The 23084-nt window shown below is 38.1% G+C and overlaps 1 protein-coding gene and 1 long non-coding RNA gene across 8 annotated transcripts in view; one reads left to right on the top strand and one right to left on the bottom strand.

The window, feature by feature from the left end:
- LOC119704322 overlaps positions 1 to 7468 on the bottom strand; it is a 73161-nt gene extending 65693 nt beyond the window's left edge. The window contains exon 1 of the long non-coding RNA XR_005257925.1: positions 1828 to 7468. This is a non-coding gene — a long non-coding RNA (uncharacterized LOC119704322). The remainder of the gene's footprint in view (positions 1 to 1827) is intronic.
- SLC9A9 (solute carrier family 9 member A9) overlaps positions 1 to 23084 on the top strand; it is a 193497-nt gene that overhangs the window by 92538 nt on the left and 77875 nt on the right. For 6 of the 7 annotated variants that reach the window (XM_038145311.1, XM_038145312.1, XM_038145307.1 and 3 more), the window contains 3 exons: positions 539 to 627; positions 17594 to 17707; positions 19218 to 19329. In XM_038145311.1, coding sequence (XP_038001239.1) covers positions 539 to 627; positions 17594 to 17707; positions 19218 to 19329 — 315 coding nt within the window. The remainder of the gene's footprint in view (positions 1 to 538; positions 628 to 17593; positions 17708 to 19217; positions 19330 to 23084) is intronic. The other variant, XM_038145310.1, reaches the window with a different exon arrangement.

Genomic DNA, 23084 nt, shown 5'->3' with positions numbered 1-23084 from the left:
GTGTCCACAGCCACTGACCTGCTTGTTCTGGGCAGCACAACTTGCACCTGCCACAGCACCCCCTTCCAGCAGTGTGTTGCTGTTCACCTTGACACTGCACACACTGCTTGTGATAAGCTACAACCAGGCACAGACTGAAATGATTTTACCCTGTTGCACTCGTTCCATACCAAGTGGTCTCGAACCATTTAAATGTAACAACTTTTTTTTTCCTTTCCTATTCAGTCCCTGCCAAATTCTTTCAAATAAGTCCAAATTCCTACATGTTACAATTATGTTAGTCCTACACTTACAATTACTGTCAGATTATGGTTGGATCATACCATTGTATTAATTGAAAAAAATTTTCTATAGCCTTTGAATTTCCAAACACACACCAGTGGAAATGCTATGAAAGCATGATTGTCCTTAGAACATATATCTCAAATTTCTTTTGTTATAAAAAGCTATTAACAGACTAATTTGGTTTTTTATGCAGCCTTTTGCAATCCTAAGTAAGAAAAAAAAAGCAGCTAACTCTTTTTCTTTTTAATTTCAGGTATTGTTGCTGTCCTTTTCTGTGGAGTCACACAGGCCCATTACACCTACAACAATCTGTCAGCAGATTCCAAAATGAGAACTAAACAGGTAGGACATGGAAATAACTGACATTGTGTCTCACACTGCTGTGAGGAGTAGCAGTCACTGGAATACAGCTGAATGGGATTTCATCCATGCAAAGAAAGAGTCTTATTTCCTCATCAGGGGAAAGACTGGAGATTTTGCCAGGAAAACAGTAACAACTATCAGGATAAGCAAAAAAATAAGAATATAAGAATCTGTTCTTCCCAAAAGACCTGAAATGCCAGACAGGTATGGAGATAACAGCTTACACCAACTGCCATACAAAAATGCTTCAAAACTTAGGAAATCGAAGAGCTCCAGAAAGTACAACAAAAGTGTCCTGAAAGATTGGATCCCTGTAGATTTTTGCAAAGGGACTGTAGAAACTGGAGTCTGGCCAACAGATTTAAGCAATGATATTGTTTAATTTCTGTTTCATTAAAAATTGCGATAATTAGCAAGATAAAGATTTTTTTTCTTTCCATTGTGTTGTTTAGAGTTTAGAAATGTGAAATTTGATCACCTGCTTTTTGTTTGAAGAAGTGGCTAGTACAATTGTAATTATTTTTAAAGCCTGAGGCTGTTTTCAGATCTATGGCATTGCAGTGTCCAAAATACTTTTCAGCATGAGTCATTTTAGACAATCCTGACACTACCTAAAGCCTGATAGAAGTCATTTAAATGCAGTTTTCTTCCCTTTTGACTCATATGTTCCAAGAACCCCAGATTGTAGGAAATCTATCTCCTGGAATAAAATGGAAACTTATGGCCCAATACTATCATTTTCATGAAGCAATCTTGCACCTTTTTCAGTAATTCCTTTCTTTTAAGCATTGGAAATTTTACATAGAAAAATGCATCGCTTCTTGCACATCTCAATTTAATCAAAAATCCAATTTTCTATCAAAAACAGCTTGATAGAAAAAAAATACTGGCCACAGTATCAGTTCAACTGTTAGAGTCTCACAGATTTTAGATCACAAAAAAGTTTCTGGTCTGTACTCCCATAATAAAGTGTTAGCTATTGAATGGGATAAGTCTTTTCAATTGTATTTCTTCATAGTAGTAGAGTCTGATGCTTTCAGAAAGTATTCGAGCAGAGAACTAACCTTTCTCTGATAACTGCATTGTAAGGGAACAACATTGAAATCCACCATAGAATTGTTTCTGTTCTGCAGAAAGACTGCATTACATATGCCATTACTTCCCTTGCATATAACTTACAGTTTGAATAGAAGGTTTTTTCAGGGATTCATCTGCATGTTTTAATGATGCATAGCCTAAGAGAGAGACAGAAAAAGCCAAGGTTATGGTATTTTTAATTAACTATGAAGCTTTTCAGCTGCAGAATCAGCTAATATTTTGTTTAAACGCATCCTGGTTTTGTTCATGTTTACTCTGTTATTCCCTCCTATTCAACAAGTGCAAAACAAAATAGTGAAAATAAACCAAATTTACCCTTGAACACACAGAAAAGGGATTATGTGTTTCTCTATGGAGCTATGAGTTTTATGCACACTTTTCTATTCTGTTTTTCTCTTCCCCATAAGCCCTTAATCCTCAGCCTCCTTTACGATATGGTTCAAACATTGTTGTTGGATTCCTTTGAATTCTTCTAATTTATTTTCTAATCCAAATATTACCCTTTCATATGCAGCTGTTTCTGTGAGACTTGCACTGCCTCTTTCTTTATCTCCACCCAAGAATTCTCTTCAAGCAAATTTAATAAGCCACACACTTGGCATTCTCATAATCATATATAACTTCAGTGCATCTTCAATGAATATTGTTGCTCAGACAGTTGGCTTTGCTCCCAATCTAAGTCATTTTTGTTACTCATTACTGGCCAAAATCAAGGGTTTCTCAGTTCTTTTATAGAATTATTCCAAAGCAGTCTCTCTCTTTTGTTACAACATGACAGATCTTTCAGAAAGGAGTGCTGAACTGTAATGCACACTGACAAAACAGTGAGTTCAGGCTGAAGCTGAAGCTAACAAAAACTATGGAAATTAGATTTAAAACTTTAAATCAGATTGCAAAATTGTGTTAGCTGTTTTTAAACAAACACTTTTTCTTTACTGCTTTGCATAATTTTCTTACATTTTTTACTTGCTTTTAAAATTTGATAGCTTGATAGTAAAATCTGGAATAGAGTGATAGAGAAGGTATTTCTGACCCTGGTGCCAAGTCCTGCGTTTCCCATAATACATCATCTTTTGCTCTAAAAAAACCAAAAGTTTCTCTTTAGTCACTGATGTAAAATGAGAACTTACCTACAGTTCTTAAATGAGAATTGAAGAACATCTATTAAAAAGTCCTGTTAAAAGATGCCATGTAATTATTAGTCCCCATGTATCCTTTATTATTCTGCCAATCACTGTTTAAGATTTCATGAAAGAGAAATATTAGATTTCAAGCATCTGAAACTATAAAGCCGCACTAATCTTTTCACAAATAAATGAATTATTTTAACACTCTCATAAGAAAAGTAGATTTTAAAAAATTAGTGAAAATAGAGGCTTTAGATAGTTTTCATTCAATTCAATATTCCCTATTTACATTAGGTATTTATAAGCATTCTGTGTGGTTTTACTGTCATTTTTTAACATGGGTGATATTTTATGAAAGTAATTTTAAGTCATAATCATTGACCTGGCAACAGCCATCATGCTTTTAACCATGAGATTGGCCCTGCCCTCCATGGCAGCAAGGCTAGCTCTAACACGAGTGCTCCTGAATTTCAGGCACTTGAACTTTAATTTATCCAATGTATCTTTAGTGAAGGAGAAGATGAAAATGCTGAGATCTGATTTAAAGCTATTTGATTCTGAGCAGCTTTCTCCAGAATTATTTACAGCTGTTCTCTCCCCTCACGTTATGCTGCAGCCAGACAGTTGCTTCTAAATCTTGGGACATCACAGCTCCAATTTTTTATTAGGTTTCAGATGTACAGCTTGGCAGGGCTGATTTGCTCTGCTACAAGTAAGTCAGAGGCTGGGCAGGGTGTTGTGAGATAAACAGAAATCCCTGGTTTGTTAAACGTGGGCAGAGTGTAAATCCCTACAGGTCACCTCTAGAAAAGGATTCGTGGATAAGATTGTGTTTTCTACAGGAAGATAAGACATTCCTTGCTCTGTTTTTCTGTCTGCCCTCTATCACTTTCACTCAAATGCCAAGCTAAGACCAGCACGTTTTCCTAGTGGTGGAGTACTGACTAATGGCCATAAATATTATCCACCATGCTTCTGAGTTGTACATTTTCTGGTTATGCTCCTTTAACTCTGGGGAACAACTGCAACAATGAGAGTGGGGCGAGGCAATACCTCTCTTTGGTTGAATGTGCAAGGGTATGAAGAATTCTCTTTGCAGACAAACAGTGTCAGCAAGTTACAAGTTCTGGAAAGGGATTTCTGAAATGCATCTGTGGAAGAAGAGCCAGGGAATTACAAGAGGACAGAGGAAAGCACGCCCAGCCAACAAGGGAGTATGACACACACTGCCCTGCCTGTCTCCATTCATTGCCCAAGCTAAGCCTTGTTCTCGTGGTCACCTCTGAAACAGGTGTCTAACTTTTGGTGAAGGTTGCTTTCTCAAATTAGGTGTAGTAGCCTTTCTAATCACATGAGGAGTTAAACAGTTACTCACCTGTTTTGTTGCTCCTGATAGCAAGCCCATTAAGGGAACAAGCTGCCTTAGAGACAAGAGCTCCTGGCCTGATTGTTCAGCTGCACCAGGCGTGCTGTGTGCACAAGATTCCAAGTTAAGATTTCAGACTTCACCTCCAAGGTTTAACACAGGCAGGAGAATGAGACAAAGGTCAGTGCTGCATAGCTTGGGAGTAACTTTACCAAGATGCAGTCTCACTCGGAGGCTTGAGCAGATCAGTTTGCACTGCAGGGCTCAAAGTTCAGACTGCTCTTGGGCTTTGCTCACTGATGGACATAGTACTAATTGCTTCAAATTTTAATCTCTATTTCACTATAAAGCAGACATAATTATCTCTGACTAATAAAAGTCGTCACTTTGCAGGGGAGCAGCTAATATTTCCAGGAAATCCCTGAAAAATACATGAAGCTTTCAAAAGATTCCTAGCTCATTGAGGATGCAGCTGTATGTCTTCCAACAAGGACACTGGCTAGGGATCAATCAGCTGATTTCTGGATCAGAAATTAAGCTGCATTGCAGAGACACTTTGGTGTAAAAGGATTGTGGTTTTAAGCATATTAATTTAATTCTAATTAATCACATTAATTAAAACATTGAACAAATAGTCATAAAACTTTTTGTAGTTTCTCAAAAACTGCAAATCAAGTCTTTATAGTCTCTTGACCCTAATATGTTATAGTATAGTCTCAATATAGACTTTAGACTTAGAATAACAGAATCATTGAGGTAGGAAAAGATCTCTAAGACCATCGAGTACAATCATCAACTGAATACCACCATGCCACATCTACTCATTTTTTGAACCCTTCCAGGGATGGCATTTCCACCACTTCCCTGGGGGAGCTGTTCCATCCATGATTAGGGACCCACTTCAAAAGCAAAGCAAAACAGTAGAGCAAAAGTCAAGTATGGCAATAGAGGTATCCAAATCAACTCAAAGTGGGGAAAAATCAATTAATCAAAGGAGTGTTACCTGAATGCCAACAGACAATGTTTACTAAAAAGAGCATTGCAGGACTACAGGCAGAGAGCTGACCGAAGTCACTGTATCCCAATGAAGCACCATCACTGGGATCTCAGCATTCTACTGCTTTTCTGCTGGCCTATGTCTCTTGTAAACCAGTTGCAAGCAGACCTATAGCCAGCACTACAACAAAAAATTTCCTTTCTCCAGATACATAATACTGTCTTACAGGGTTCTCCATCAGCTGTGTTTTGAGAAGAAAATAAATAATGCACTGCAAATTCTGCTTTAGTAGCAGAACGATTTCTCCTGAGTTTGTTGTTAAAAGCACATGCCAGGAGCTGCAGCTACTGTTGTTATCTTTCTGTGAGAAAAGGAGAGCAGCTGGGGAGAGATGACTGCACTACCAACACCCAAACTGCATCTGCTTTGTGAGGGTCCCACTCCACATATCCAGCACCCATACCTGGGAGAAGCAGCCCCTCTAACTTCATGGGGAGCTGCAGCACAAAATGAAATGGTTTGGTGCCTTTATCTTAAACCCTCCACAGTCACACTGGACATGTGTGTGCCCTGGGGCTTTGGTTCTGCTATTTGTATGAGTGTTTAAGAGACCAAGCAAAGGGAGCTGGGCTTGCTTCTATATTGCACAGCCTTTATTAATTTATCTCTGATTAATGCCTACTATTTTCTGTTATCAAACATTGGACTGTTTATAGATTATGAGCTTACACTTCTAGGAAGAGAAGTACATGCACAAATGTCAGGTCATAATGGCTCTTACAATTCAGACTCTTAATTTATTAAAAAAAATTGAGTGTATTTCCAGGCAGAGGAAAACCCTACTTACAGTCAAATGCCCTGGATTATTAGCAAGGCAGAACTACCACAACAAATGAGGATACACAAGGATAATTGTCATCCTTTTGAAATGAGCAGCCTAATTGACAGCTGTTGTGATTCGTTCAGCAACTCTTCTTTGGGAGAAATGACCTTTAAGGCACTGCAAGAGGTCAGTATTTCCACACAAATGATTGGCAGAGAGAAAGACAATGAGAAAAGTTATCTCTCAGCAAGGTTACCACCAGTACCAGATTCTAAACTGCCTTTGCACCTGTGCTGTGCAGGAGGAATCTGTTTTCCCAGCACGCCACAATCGCAGTGCCTACAGGAAAATTTCATACCAGAATGGGGGGTTCATTACCTTCCAAGGTATATAGCTGGCTGTCTGATTGTCCTCTGAGAGCAAACTGGAAATTCTTTTTGGCTAATTCATGGCATTCAGTTCTGGCACTCTTCAATAATACACAAGAAGTCTTTGCCTAAAGAATCCAGTGCAGTCCAAATTCTTGGTGAGCATTAAATGGGTTGCATGCATAAAGCACATTTGTCCATTTCAGTGGAGACTGAGCATGACAGTTAGCTCTGATGGGCACTGTCTCATGGTCCCTTTCTGCAGCTGAACAAAAGAAAATTCCCTGATTTCCAACCTCCTTGAACTCCTGCAAGTTCAGACTCAAAAGTGATAAAGACTGAGGCTTCAGGCAGTGCTGCCCAGGAAACAGCACAGGTGACCAACTAACAGGGCTCAATAGAAAGGTCTGGAGAAGATACTCCTTTTGATAACAAGAGTCTGAAAATAAAGCAGCATTTGGGAAGATTTTGTTGTACTGGAGTAGCATTAGTATAGTTTTGCTAATGGTTTAGACAGTTTTACTTAAATATTCCAGAAATTAGTAATATTGAAGAAAAGCCTTGATCTTGTTTTCTGGTATTTCACCCAGATTTTTTTTTCTTTTTTTGAGACAAGGCCAATAGCAAAAATCTTCATTTTGCAGCTGTTGAAAATCAGGGAGAGCATAGAAATGCCCTTGTTTTTTTTTTCCTTTTGAGAGAAGAAAATGATACATACATAAAAGGGTTGTAAGCACAGTTTAAAAAATAATTGTTTATGCAGTATTTATCTTATGGCTATTAGGATCAGATACCTGAAACTGTAGGTAAAAACTATTTCTAATTTTGAGGTAACTAACCTATATTGGGAACAGCACAAGCCAGAGTCTTCTACCCTTCTAAAAGTCCAAAAGCTGGGGTCTCTGGACATTAGCTATCATTACAGCTCCAGCCTACATACCCTGAAGAGCAGCAGCCCCTCATTCTTGTCCTGTGCTTTCCTTTCTAAGCTCCAGTTCTCCCTCCCTCCTGAGCTCCAGCAGTGTTAGATGTGCTGGCTGAGCCCTGTGCTCCTGACTGCAGAGCCAGAGCATCTCTGCAGAGCCCCTGGCTCTGCCACAAACAGCCTGCCCTCGTTCAGCAATTGCCTTCTTCTCTCTAATTGAATATGCACCACATGCAGAGTGCTTGTAGTAATTGTTACCTTTAAAATGGATTGCAATTGACAGGAAGTGCACAATGAATTCCAGTCCTCTGCACAGCTATTTTCTGTGTTTAGCAGAAAAAGCTGAATGTTGGAAACACGCCAGGTGCATTGTTTGACCAGATGTACCATAAGATCTTATGGAGCCCTGTAGAACAGTGTAATGACATGAAGAAATCTGAAGCTGCTCACTGTATGGGTTTGACGAGAAGAATCATAACAACACAAGAAAATCTTGATTTCTGCAGAAGAAATTATGCTACCATGTCTTTCAATCTGAATTTCTTAACAAAATCCCTCATTATCTGACTGATGTTCCTGATTACTTCACCATGCTAAAAGAATGTTAATCTACAGTCTCTTTACATGTGACTCCCCTTAAATTTATGTGAAAATGCTGTAATTGTTTCATCTCTTTCAGCTGTGAGCTACATGACGGATGGTAAACAGCTAGAAAGCATTGCTATGAGTAACCAATAACAGCAGACTTTATAACTCTGGTGCATCAGTAATTACCTGCATCATTTATGGTTTATATCATAAATTACCTGGTTTCCTACCCATAATACTGAAAATATTGGGTGCACACATACAGAAATCTTGTTAGAATATTCAGTTCTATACTTCATTCTGTGGTTTCCATTTTCCCTCTTTTTGTACACCTGCATTAGGGATTCTTTAACTGAGAATGTGCAGATGTGCTCAGGGATCATTAGCTCCCATAAGGCATGTGCCCCTTTGTCATCAGCGTTTTATGAAGAATATCATATCTAGTGTCTTAAACATATACACACACAGAGAATAAAGAGAAGTACTTTGAACCTATGAAGAAGAGAAATTCTCTTGAAAAACAAAGAAATAAATATTTTCCTTAATTTTGCTTAAATACAGAAACTGGAAAACAACACACTGAAATGTGATTCATACCCTGAAGTAACCCAGAACTGTAATGAAGCCATATTTCCACAGAGCAGCTCATCTTGTTGAAAAATGATGTCATTTTTGATGCTGGTAGGGTAAGGAACAAAATACCATATGCAAACTAGTTTCCAAATGGCTTCATTAAAGTTTTTACAATCTGTTTAAACATTAAACATTTTCTTTAAATATTAATAAAGATATTAAATTGTTAAGGTTATAGTTTACTCTTCGAGCACAGTATCTGATGCCAGCAGTTAGCTAACATATACCAATTGGAATTATAACAGATAGGCCAAAATCACATTGGCATATGGAGAAACGTGTAAGGAACTTCCAAAGTGAGACTTGTGCCCTAACTCCTCTGGAACTGCCCTGAATCACAACTGAGGCGCTCATGTGTCCTGCTCTGTGCAGTGGAGTCAGACTGCCTGGGGCTGTGAGAGCTGCTGCAGAACCAAACACAGCTTTATAGAACTCTGCAGATGCTGCTGTGCTCCATCAATCTGACGAGAGCTTTGAAGAGTGACCTCCGAGATACTTCTCCCTACCTTGGGTAGTTAGCACTTATCCCTAGTTTTTAGGTCTGCAGCTATGCAAATATCCAGCCCTGTGCCCCACTTGTGTAAAGCACATCTAGTTTTGTGAGGAGAATTCTCTCTATGTATGTAGCCTGTGAAATCAAGCCCATCCTAATTATTGCCACCCTGGTAACAGCAACTGTGGAATGCATATAGAGAAAAAGCAAACCAGAATCAATCCAGTCCTGGGTTAGGAACAGTCTCACATCATCAACATGTACTGCTGAAACAGAGCATGGTGCACTTTAACATACTTAGAACAAATATGGTTAACTTTAGTTTGAAGTATAAGTTATGCAATCTCATGTTTTGTAAAAGTTTATAATTACAATTCCCTCAAACTTAGTCAATCAGAACTCCCTTGTCTGAGAATTTGTGACAAGGATAAAAAATAAAGGTATGAGTCTTCTTTTAAATCTTCTTTATTTTTTCACACAGGAAAACTAATTTAGTTGAATTTTATATAATGAACCAAACTCCTTTGATTTCAATGACATTTGGCTGATGCTATAAATGAGCAAGTTCTAAATATATCTAATGACACCAGAGATAAAAACACTCAGTCTCTTACTTAAAATATAGTTATGTCCCAATGGTATTGATTTTCTCTAGTTTGAAAACACTGACACTTCATGTTATTGTGTTAGATGATTTTAATACAGGATTTATCAATAAATTCTTCAGTTATGGAATAAATCTCTAGAAAAAAACTGTTTTGTATTTCTGTGCATAGTACATTATACTGCTAAATTGGAATGCAGTAAAATTGTTCAGCACCATAGGTCAAAATAGGTTTTAATGCTGAAGGTATTCGTAATAGGTACCTTAATTAGAACCCTGTGTTGCCTTACACCTGCGTGAGTATGTGTCACCAGGTTCAGAATTGCTCTTCCTGCGAGGCCTGTGTTTGGAAACACAATTAAGATGCTATTTCTGGCCTGACTGGGGAGGATACTGGGATCTCTGCAGAGCATCCAGGGTTCTGCTGCAGATGGGGGCTGAGCTCACCCAAAGCACTCTGCAGGCTTTGGGAGCTTTGCTATTTTTTACTTTACATTGTTTTAAACAGCAACGCTTTTGCCCTGCCCGGAGAGCCTCGGGGCAATTGGAGCCCTTAAGGAATCTCAGCTCTTGTGTGATTCCTAACACCAAACTGCTGCTGACAAAGATCCATTCTTGCAGCCTGATGTTTCTCCTTTTAACTTACATGATTTTTACATGAATGCTGATTCCTCACAATTCTCTTTCAAGGGTTATTATCTGCAAAGTTCCCTATCAGCTCTAAGAGCTTCACAAAGGCTTTGGTCAAAACTTTTAGAAGTATGTTGGTAACAATGGAATTCTCACACAATAAGCTGCAAAAGGAAAATAAATACATGTAAATAAGGCATTATAATAGTCTAAAGCCCTTGCCAGCATCCTGTCTTTTTAGTGACTGCACAGCTGTGTTTCCATCACACGATTAATGGATTTCCTACCTTCCAAAGAGACATTTGTACCAAATGGTAGCGCAGTGCAAGACATAATAAACAGCTGACTGTAGCTCATCTCTTCCTCATGGCACCGTCTGTGCACATAATTAAGGGCTAAAACGCCCTTTGTCAAAAGTTTTCAGACTAAATGTCTGAATCATGACTAGGATTCAAATAAATGCCCTATCTTTGCACATATTTTGGTACCTATATACTTCCATTAACCTACAATAATGAACTGAGGTACAAGTTTGAGGATCTTTTCCAAGCTTTTGACTTTTAATTCAGCTTCAGTTACACAAATTAAAGGTGGTATTGACCACTCTATGCCTCCAGAGAACCTGAGAAGAGTTAGGAGTGTTTGAAAATTTAAATTATGTTATTATTATTTGGCATTTTTTTATTCTTTTTCTTCTACACAGAGTCTGATTTCAGCTTCATAAGAATACTTGCTCAATCCTGGACAGGACGGGCTGTTAACAGCCTCTTCATTTTCCATTACCATCATTGCCTCTATCAGGGAATGGAAGAGGCATCAACGTTCATAAAAATGTCCAAATTCAGCCTGAACACAGTTATTCCAGTACTACCACTATTTGCTGACCGGTCAAAAGTTCTTTATATCCTTTTTCAAACAATTTTCCAGCTGCACTCTATTATGCCCCATCTGGAGCAGAACCCTTCCTTAATCCTTGCAGAAACCAGTCCTGCTAAAATAAACTCAGCGAGTTTGAACTGCAGGAATCCCTGAGCACATAATCTTGAGACAACAGAGCACTGGGGTACTCCTTCCTTTGTGCCTGCAATATCTCAGTTCAGGAATTTAAGATAAATAAGGACTTTGGAAATGGTTTTTTCTAGTTTGCGAACCAAACAAGAACTTGGCTGACAAGCTGTAGGAACAGCAGCACCATCACCTCTCTTTTGGTGGCAGCTTCCATTCAGGGATCATTCTGGGGTTATTTTAAGGTGCTGTAAAGTAGCAAAAGTTGGTTGTGCTGCATGAAAAGGAGATACTGGTTCAAAAATGCTCCCTCTCTCACAAACTGGGCCACACTTGAACAAAAAAAAGAAAAAAAAGGAAAAAAAATCTTTGCAGACATCCCCTTTTCTAAGCAACTTAACAAGACTAATGATCCAGAGCTAGATCCAAATTTGATTGAAGGCAACATTTAATTTAAATGCCAAATTCCTATTGGCTGCCTAATTTTCAACATTTTTGCTTTAAACTCCTTTTTTTAAGCAAAGCCATTCAAGACCTATGATAATTTTAATAATAGGATTTGCCTTTATATCTGAGGCCAACAGTTTTGCTTTGCTGGTGGGGGTCAGAAGCATATTCTGTGCCAGTAGTTTGTTCAGCTTCTCCCAAGCTGAACTTTGGTGATGCTGAGTAGATGATGCCAGAAAGAGAAAGCCATACCATGGAAATGCAAAATATTGCTGGCCTTTCCTTCCCCTTGGTGCTACTGTTTTCTTTTAGATCTTTTTCCTTTCCTAGTTCTTCCTCAGGCCTTATGAATCCTTTAAACCTCCCAGATCTATAGGGAAATAGAAAGTTATTGTGTGTCTTCCATAAATCTGTTGGGGTGAAATTCATTTAATTCAGTAGCAAAGCCTACTGATAAAAACGGCCAGATTTTTTTCCCCAGGACATTAAAGAACCTGTAAGAATTTCTCTCTGTTAGTGTGTTTGCAAGTTGAGAGTCAGATATGTTTGCATATCAAAATTAACACCATAAACAAGTTTAGATTCTATCATGAACTTGAGTTACTCTTGCTGATTCTTTCATCTAAGCTTATTCAGAAATGAGCATTATATCACTATGCTGTGAACATTCATTATAGCTGTATAAGATTTCAAGGAAAAGGTTCAAATCCAAATCTTTTCCCAATTTTGAAACTTCTTATCAGAAGAGAAACAAAATAAAGCAATTAGGTTATAATAAAAGTTTCTATGATCTCAGGAAAATTATAGTAGCTTGAATTCTCACTGCATTTTAATTCAAAAGAGTTAAGAAAAAGCAATTTTCATCAATTAATAATTTATCAATATCCTTGACTTCATGGAGTATTTTGAAAACGGTGATCTAATTAAATAGCATTATTCGAAGATAATACATTTTATAACCATCACTTAACACTGAATTCTTGAGGTTTTAGTGGCTCTGTCACCTTTATATCTCTCTTAAAACTATCACTAATTTTACATCCTAGCTTCCTAGCTGCTGCTGGGGTATGGAAACTCTCCCTGTTCTGATGCAGGAATATATCACTGTAGGGTGCACCCCCCAGAGAGGTGGCATTTTCCATGTTTTTAGCTAAATCAGTGCAACTACAGAAGGCCTGCAGGTATTTGCAAGAGGTGGATGACATTCCTTCAGCAGATATTAAATCAAGTGAATGAATGCAATATTGCCATCAATGATTAAAATTCAGTAAATTTTGCTGGAAGGAATTTGAGGATGTAATTCAGCTTCTACCCAATACCTCCACACTAATGTTATTCCCTCAAGAGGAAAGAATGCTGTTTGTCATTCTGCTTTTATCCAGTCCTATCATACTAACTTTATCCCCTTGAGATGAGAAGTGTTCCTTAAAATACCAGCATTTGAAAAATCTTACATTTTCCATCTCCCCAGCCACAGGGGAACTGTGGCATAGATTAGGTACATTTTCCCCTTTTGATGCTCCTTTAAGGAATTCTATTTTCACTGCAGGTGAGATTGGTACTCAGTGTGTTCCATCTTCCAGGTGCACTAATTACTTACCTAGAAAATCCCTCTAACACTCAGTGAAAATAAAAGTAGTTCTGGAAAATAAATTGAGTACCAAAAGCCATTCTGGCCTAGCTTATTGCTCTAATTGGCTGGAACTTAACTGTGGGGGAGGAGGAAAGGAAGGAGAGGAATAAAGATCATGCTTTCCTTACCTCACTGAAAAGATAAAACTAATGCAGATTTTATATCAAATTATTTTTTTCACGTGAGTTAAAATAAAACATTGGTCTAAGATAAACTCAGTGGTTACAGCAAGGCTTAACATACGGATTGATTCCTTCCTCTGCCAGTGAGAACTGAACTGCAAGGGGCATTTTCCACAACAATGTCCTAGCTTAAAACAGAATTTTTTAATTTTTAATCTCTCTTAGTACTTACAACAGCTGAGAGTAATAGAAAAGCAAAGCATATTTCATGAACAATGTCTTTTTAAATACATAAATAGTATGTTAATTTTACTATAAATCTTTTGTAATAATCACTACTTACAGAGGAAATTACCAAAGCAAAGCAAATACCATTTTCAGTAATTCACTGAGCTAAACACCTAAACCAAGTGCCTGGATAAGTTCTGAACCAGTGTTCTTGTAATTAATACTCTACTCTGCAATGTGTTGACATTGGTGATTTATTACAGCTCTTACATAAAAAGTATAACCAGATTTATAGACTTCGTGGAGAGTTAGGAATGCCACATTACAAATGAGGGGTTTTAGTTTTATAACAAAAAACATGTCTTATTGCTATATGTATATTAAAATGGTTTTCTGGTAGCCCTGGGAAAACTAACAGTGGTGTATAAGCACTTTATGCCAATTTCATTTAGAGTAGAAAGAGGATGGTTGTCTGTGTGGGTGACAAGGGAAGGGAATTTATGGTTATAGAAAAAATACTTCCTAACACCTGGAATCCAGGACGTTAATCCTAACTTTTTCTTCCCACAAAAGTAATCCCACTTGCAAGTACATATATTCAAAATATTAAGAACTTTTGAGTGGCATTTCAGCAGCCCATGGAGCACAGCATGGCCCTGGCTCACGGTCCCTCAGACAGGAGAGGATGTCACCCACAGGCTACTGTGTATGCTGCAACTCCTTGGCTCACCCAGGAATTTTTAAATTCCAGCTGAAAGCCTATTGCTCCTATTTTTCTACTCCTCATCAAAAGGTCTTGACATCTCCTCTTTAAAATAACTACAGAAACATTTGACCGAAAGGCATGGCAATTTGGGAAAACGCTCCTATGGAAGCTGTTTCTTAACATGGTTTTCAGAAGATCTCTTTAGAACAAATTGTTTTGCTCTGAAGGGATTTGTGCTGCACAGCACTGACAGTTAAGTGCTAAATGGAACCTCTCCATGGGCTCTGTATTACTGTTGAACAAAACACAGAAACTGAGCACTAAATAAAACACCGAGCTTAAGTACATGAATAAAAGTAAAGTCGGAGAACAGTGGGCCATTTTTATGCTATATCAGCAAGTGCCATGTTCCAGGAAAAAGCATTCAGATATCACTCCTTTTATGACAATCACTAGTTCTGAAGCAGTTGTTTTATTTAATTTTTCTAACTCATGGTGAGAAATTTGAATAAGTTGCAGTCAGTGAATAAATGTGTCATATGAATAAGTGATAGACTTTTTAAAAAGAGAGCAAACTATTTTGGGAACACAGAAGATTCTAAATGAAGCTAACAAGTTACTTTTACCATTTTAAGGAGCTGAATCTTTGATAATAGACAGTATCATGGTTGTGCCTGGAATAGGAAGGAGTGGAGCCTGCTCTAATTTAGCTATTGAAATAACACCTGGATTTTTGCTACACAAAGGAAGAAAAATAGTCTGGATTTAATCTCCTAGCAAGCAAGCAGTGCTCTGATAGTGAAAGATCAAAATACGGAGAAACTAGAGATAAGAGGAAAAAAAACAGCATAGTTCAGCAAAGACACATATTTAAAAAAAAAAAAAAAAAAAAACCCTCACGGGAGTATTTGAGTTATATTTACTCAGGGGGTAGGAAAAAAATTGATGTCCAGCAATTCAATTCCAGCATTGGAGGCATCTGACACAGATGCTTTGGCTACAAAAGTTACACCCACTGTGAAGAGAGGCCAAGGAAACCAGCAGGGCTGTGCTGTGGGACACGACACATTCACCCAGAGAGCAGAGGAAAAATGTGCTGCTCACATTGAGAGCAAACACCCAGACAAGGATGAGGGGTTTTTTTTCTCTTTAACAATCATTTACTGAAATCAGCCTGGAAGTGTGAAGTAGGAAGAAGCAGGAGGCAAGTAGAGAGCAAAAGGAGGTAAAGTTATCGGGAAGTGAAAAAGATGCACTAAACTGGATTTGCAAGAAATCCATAAAGATTGTATCTTGATGGGATTGCTGGGAGACCGGGGGTGAAAAGTTTAAAATCAGCTACGCCAAGAAAGCACTTCAGGCAAGAGTAAAAGCTTGAATTTAGTAAGATTGCTGAGAAAAAGTATAGAGAAAAGGCAATGATATAGAAAAAAAATCTATTTTCTTCCAAAAAATGCATATTAACAGAAGTTTTGAAAATACAAGAAAGGAAATTTAATCTAAGAATTTCTGATTCTAAAATGTGCCAATAGTACATCTCCTTTAATTGGTTTTGAGTCTTGAATGAGATTTTCTAAACAAAAAATGAAGTATCATTCAGCTTTAAAACCTGTGGAGTACTTTATCTCATCCAAACAATTAAAGTAAGCAGTTGTGGCTCCTCATAGCAGTATCCTTCCCTCAAAAGATTTTCATATATACACAGAAGCTATTTTATAGAGATGTAGATCCTGTCATGGCACTCCTGATACATTTTTCTATTGTTTCAAACAATGCATTAGATGAAAGTCCCACAAATACATGGGATCATGTCTGCTCCCAAGTGGAAATGCAAGAATTTATCATCATTTCTATGGGTCACAAGATCCCATACTTTGAAGATTTTGACAACTGGTTCCTCTCCTCTAAATTTAATTCAAATAATTTAAGACTGCTAACCTGCAAATATTTTTGTGTTTGTTTTGATGTTGTTCAGTATTGCAGCACAAAATGAGGGCTATGGAATATGTGCTTGGGATAATTGATGGTGCTGCCTTGGGGTCCAAAATATCCTCCCATATACTAATGGGTTTTATGCCATTTTGCCTCTGAAATTTGTTTTAATGATTTTGACAGCTCTCATTTTTCCTTTGTTCAATCTTAGTGACTGTTACTGGATATTTATTTTTAGAAGCACAAACATATTACAAAAAATACATAAGCCCACTGAGGATGAAAAAAACATCTCCATAGTAACATACTGGATAGTGATGTATGGCTGGTTGCAGACAGACTGACAAACTTCAGTCCTAACTCTGCATCAGGATTTGTTTGTATAAAATCCTGAGCTCAAAAGTGACTTCAGAAATGAAATGCTCCTTTTTCCTCTCTGTGGTTATTTGGCAGCAATGATTGATTTTTTCCAGATGTGGTTAAATAGGGAAATTTATTTGATTAGTTTTAATATAATCAGTTGCAAATATAATCAAAAACATCCCCTCAAGGCAAGCGGATATTTTGGCTTTGCTTGATTTTTCCCACAAGAAATTCTACTCTACTCATGTATTTTAAGCTTGTTTTATAATACCTTTAAATGACATTTAAAATAGTTTGGTTTGAAATTAGTATTGATATTGATGTCCATACAGTGCAATAAGAATTTCCATCTGCAAGATAATAGTCATAGTAATAAGAAACACTGTGCTATATTTTAAAGGGACAGATCCTTAAAAGTCCATTTAGGAATTTTTTTCTCTCTAGGCCTTAGTGTACCCATACCCAGGACTGCTTTATGCACAGCCACTTGTGTAACCACAAGCCATTCCCCAGGCTTGCCCCTGTAAACATGAGTGAAGCTCATTTCCCTCAGCTTCCCTGCAGTTTGCACTGAAGTTCATATAACTTACTTGCTGTTTACGTATTTTACCAGTTGTCTATGTCAAGCTTTCATATACAAATCAGAGAAAAACCTGCAAGCAACTATGATCTTTAAAACTAAAAGACACCTTGTGTCTAATTTGTCAGCAAATTAGGTGGGTTTGAAATCCACCCTTGAAACAGCAGCAATTTCTGTTCCTTTTATCTAAACAGTTCTGTATTCCAAGAGAACCTGGGATAATCAGTAGTTTGTTGTAGACATGAGTCATAATTATGTTCTTTCTCTCTCATTTAAGTTGTTCGAGTTCATGAATTTTTTGGCTGAGAATGTCATCTTCTGTTACATGGGACTCGCGCTATTTACATTTCAAAATCACATCTTCAATCCCCTTTTCATATTTGGTGCTCTTGTATCCTTTGCTTTAAAGAAGTACATATCTCTGCACATGTGTGTGTGTGTATACATATATATATATAAAGAAGGCATGTTCCATGTGAAAAAAGAAGTCAACAAGCAAACCAGTCAGTTCCTTGAATACTAAAGATCAGTATATTGTCAATCCCAAGTGCAATCATCTACTACCTGTATCCTAATAACTGCCCCCATGCACATAAGCACATGTTCTTTGCACAGTTGCTGTTTTGCTCCTCTGCTACAGGCAAATAGCTTTAAACCAGCTGGGGAACTTTTGCCAATGGTTTGCAAGTGGGGTGGGAAATTGGGATAAGTATTGGGACACATCTGTGGGGACAGGTGCAACACAAAACCTTTTTTCCTGTCTGGAGCCAGTGCAGATCCACAAACTGGAGAGCTGCCTCCAGACAGATGTGTGTCACAAGCAGGACTTCCCCAAAACTACTTAAATGATATGAAGTCCTTTAAAATCATACAGTTCTGCTTTGCTCAAATCTTTCCTTCTTTATACTTGGTATCTCTAGCATACATGGAATTATTTACGCCCTCATGTGCCTAAGAGGTAAGAAAAGCTCTGTGTCTGCCATGCTTTCTCAATAAATCTTACTCATACAGCAGTATAGATTCTTTTCACAGTGATAAATTATTCAATAGGTTTTTTTGGCTCAGAGCAGCAGCCCTCTGCTTATCACTTTTAAATGAACTGTAATAGCTTTGAAAGTTGGGAGCGTACTGTTGACGTGCAGTAATTGTTATATGTAATTTCTAAAGGAATAATCAGGACTGCACCAGAGCTGCAGGCAGCTCTTGGGGCAGCTGCTGGGACTCAGACATTGCCTCTGAAATGCTTCACCTGCTCTCCAGTCCTGGCACACTCAGACTGGGAGTGCCGTAATTGAGCCACAAGTCAAGGGGAGGGAAAAATGGGAAAAATGTGCAAAAAGCATATATAGGGAGCTCAGACTGCCTTTCTTTAAATCTGATAATGGCCTCATGGTTCCAACTAAGGCAACTTTTGTGGTAGCTCCACAGAGGAGTAATAAAGAACTTCATCAGAAGAATGTCTGCAGAGAAGGGGAAGAAAAAGGAAAAAGTGCTGGGTATAGACAATATGAATCGCCAGGAAATAAGGAAGTAATAATCAGGTCCAAAAGTACATTTATTCTCTGAAAATTGCTGCTCAAGGAGATAATGCTCTCTCTGCAATTGATGATGGGCATTTTCCTGAAGAACTGAAGATGAAGTCACATGTGACACAAATGTGATGAGTAGAAGTAGAGTGATTGGAGTGAGATATATTGTGATGAATATAAAACCAGGATGTCTGGGGAAGGCAGATCTCTGGCATGGCACAGGGAGCATTAGAACATGGCATGTAAAACATAAAAGAAAATAATGTCATATTTGTTTAATTACACATAAATATAATTTCAGAGAAATATTTGGGTTAATTCTGGTTTTGTCACTAGTTTGTCCACTATTTTCCTCAACATCTTACATTTTAGGTGGCAGTTTTTGTAGCAAGAGCTTCCAACATATACCCACTTTCTTTCCTTTTGAATTTGGGTCGAAAACAAAAGATTCCCAGGACCTTTCAGCACATGATGATGTTTTCAGGTAAGAGCTATTTTGGCATTTTTGATATTTCTCCTGTCCACATTTAATGAGTGACAAAAATAGTCATCTATCACTAGAAAAAGCCACATCTATCACAAAGAATTTGTCACCCTAAAGCTCAAGGTCACCTCTCCAAAGCTACTGAAGCAAATGGATGCCTTCTGATCAACCTCACTGTGCTCTTGCCCTATTTTAATTAACATTTTGGAAACTCACTGCCCAGGAAGCCACTGTCTTTCAATCCATTGTCCCCCATCTGTCCACACTTCCATGACAATTTAGGAATACCATGTTTTTAAGTTGGGCTGTTTTAGAGGTACCTGAGGTATACCTGAGAGTATTTTACATAGCAGCAAATTAATATCCAACTTGGACAGTGTTAGTGCTGACACTCAGATCAGACATGGTTGTTGGCAATTCCTTAAACTTCTGGAATAGTTTTACTTTTAAACCTGAGACGAGATAATTTCAACTCAGCAGGTCTTTTCATATGCATTCCAGCTTGATATTTAATTTTATTGATTTTGTTAACCTTGTAGAATAATAAAAAAAATTAAAATCCAGAAGAGGGAGCCATGTTCTAGTCTGATTTGCACATCATCCCCAGAACTGTTAAGGCTCATCTGGATTCCGTATTTTTTTACTTGTACAAGCTAGAAATAATTCCACTTGACTTTCTAATGCTAGTTAGGAAAAACTCACTTATAAGCCAAGAATATCTGTTCAGTAAAAGACAGAAATGCAGATACCCCTACGCTATTGATGATATAATTTTCTAAAATTAGAAACTCAGCACATTTTTTGCTTCATTTTCCTGCTTTTTATGCAAAAACTTAGTCCACATTTGTATGGATAAAAGTTCTTGATTGACAGCCTTGATGTACCGAGATCCATTTAGCCAGATAACGAGTGAAATACAATGTGCTGCATTTCAAGCTCCCTCATCAGGAGTACTCCACATCAGGGGGCCTCATTTGTGCCTATGAAATTCCAACTCTCTAGAGAGCAACACAGCAGTTCATTTCTATACCCATTCACTCCTTCTGCTAAAAGCTGCCACTGAAAATGTCAGCTAATTCCGGCGAGAGCGGAGTGAGGGATGATGACACATCCAGCAGGAGCTGCCTTTCAGCCCAACTGCTCCCCTGCCATTGTTCCATGGGTAACTTGGATCTGGAGATCCCTCTGGTAAGCTTAGCAGGTGGCCAGCTAGACAACAGCATGAAAAATAGCTTTATATTGTTTGGTATCTAGTTCCTGGGCTCCATTTTGGCTTTTGGTTTTCATCAGCTAAAGTATTGGATGGAAAACCTTCTGAAATCTCTCTTATTCTTTAACTTTTCTGTCCTCGTTTTCTGCAGTCAAATTTCATTCTCCACAGAACAGGAGCAGAAAGCAGCCTGCAGCCAGCAGCTGAACGTGAGAACTCACACACATTAACTTTCCAGGACAATCTGGCAGCTGAGAACTGAAACAGTAGTGTTGCAGGCTTCTCAAATATAAATGTTAAAATTCTCAGAAAAGTAATTTTTATCTCGTCTCAAAGATAAAAACGCCTCTATTTTGTAGAGAAAAATGTGTTTACATTATAATAAAGTAGTGGCACAATCTGCAACTATAATAATAATGACTGTCTCTCACACTGCCAGCAGCTGCACACTTCACAGGATACACAGAATTTCTGTGTAATTCTATTTTTTAAGATGCACCAAGATTTGTGCTTAGTTACCAATAACATTCACAGTGCTATAAACTGATCATACTGCATGTGGTGATAAACAGAGAGGACAATAGCTGCCAGCAGAGAGACACATTTCTGATGAGTAAACAAGACACTGAATTCGTGTTTGAAGGAAATTATCTATGAAGATCTGTAGCAACAATCATAGAACAATTTGCCTGGAGGGGACCTTTAAAGGTTATCTAGTCCAATGCCCTGCAATGAGCAGGGGTATCTTCAACTAGATCAGGTTGCTCAGAGCCCCATCCAGCCTGACATCGAGTGTTTCCAGGGATGGGGCATCCACCACCTCAGTGTGGGTTTCACCACCTTCACTGCCTTCATTGTTCTGGTATAGCACCAGGTTCCAGTGGATCACAGGAAAAAACGGCCCTCATTCACCACAGCATCATACATTCAGATGTGGAAAACAATACATTTGGGGTTAGTTTTGTTTTCTATCTTATTACCAAATCCACCAAACATTTACTGCTTGTTTTACTGCCACAATCACCAAAGTGATTGCTGAGAAAAATTGCTGAGAAGAGCAATTAAGGTCAGGCAAGTACACTGTTGATTAGCCTTTGATTATACCTTACTCTGCAAAGAACTCTCCTGAAGTCACTAAGTTCTGCTTTTTGATGCATATCAGTTCAGTTGAGAAAAGGTGGAAGAGTTAGGCTTGGAGGTGGATTATGGAGCATTTTGATTTATCACATTCTTTATCTTCTTCTACCACTCCTCTAAAAATACATTACAGAGGGTGGATTCACTTCTACAACTGTTTTTAATCAGGATTCCTGATAACAGTCCATTGTAAATGAAAACTTGATTAGTCCTTTATGCAAGAACTAATTAAGCCCAGGCTTCCCAAATTAAGTTGAACATCAGCTAAAGTGAGCAGTCCAACAGTCTCATGTGAAATAGAAACATTTTAAAGTCTTAGACTTTATAGCACTTTCCACTTTTCTCCCAACATCTTTATTTACTTTTTACTCTGCTTTCCTCTTCTCTACAACACATAAATAGGCAACAGAGAGGCTTGTGGGACACAGTGCTACAGGGGTGGTTGCTGTTAATATAAGGCATTGCAGCATCAGTGGAGCCTAAAAGGATGAACACAAATGCAGAATTAAGCCAAAAGTTGCCTATGTACAGACAGCTGTTGTGCAGGCATTTACATCTACACCCTCATACAGACACAGAGGTGGGAAGTGGCAATGTGAAGAAATCAGCTAAATAGAAAAGAAAACAAGGAAGAAATCAGCTAAATAGAAAAGAAAGCAAGGAAGAAAAGAGCAGAAAACTACAGCTGAAATCAAAACACCAGGGCTACCCATAGAAAGTGTTCTTTCCCGGCAGATTCTTTTCCCACCAACAACAAACACTCCAGCCCTCATGGGCTCTTCAGAGGGCTGGGTTTGGAGAGGTGTTTGTGTGGGGTCTGGGCAAAGGATGGCTAACAGCCCTACAGGGCACACAGGTTCTGTTTGGGGGACTCTGGAGCTTAACCCTGGGCTGGTCTGCTTTGAAGGCTCTGACTCATTAAAGGATATTGCCTAAAGATAAATCCCTAATGGCTGGCACAAAAAAACATCTGTTAGGAAAGCTGTGACTCAGCCCAAGGATGAATGGATTAACACAGATGTGGAGCTGCCAACAATTTACCCCTGAAAGATGAGGAGAGAGAATCTCTGCTAATGGTTCATCAGAGTTGGTCCTTCTGCTGCCCCACTCTGCCCAGGGGTAGCTGAGGTACCAACATCCACTGCATCCAATCATTCCACTGGGCTTTGGTGGCATTTTTCCCTGAACTTTTACAGAAAATTTAATCTTCCTTAACTTCAGTCAATTTCAGTAGCTCAACATTTTCTGAGGTTGTTAAAATTCCCTTCCTTCACTTGCATTATTACCTGGAAAGTATTCTGAGAGATATATGCATATATATATATATATATATATATATATATATATATATATATATATATATATATATATATATATATATATATATATATATATATATATATATACA

The sequence above is a fragment of the Motacilla alba genome, chromosome 9 (assembly GCF_015832195.1).
Source record: "Motacilla alba alba isolate MOTALB_02 chromosome 9, Motacilla_alba_V1.0_pri, whole genome shotgun sequence".
Taxonomy (NCBI): domain Eukaryota; kingdom Metazoa; phylum Chordata; class Aves; order Passeriformes; family Motacillidae; genus Motacilla; species Motacilla alba.
Note: the sequence above shows the minus strand (reverse complement) of the source record. Positions and strands in the feature narration are given on the sequence as shown.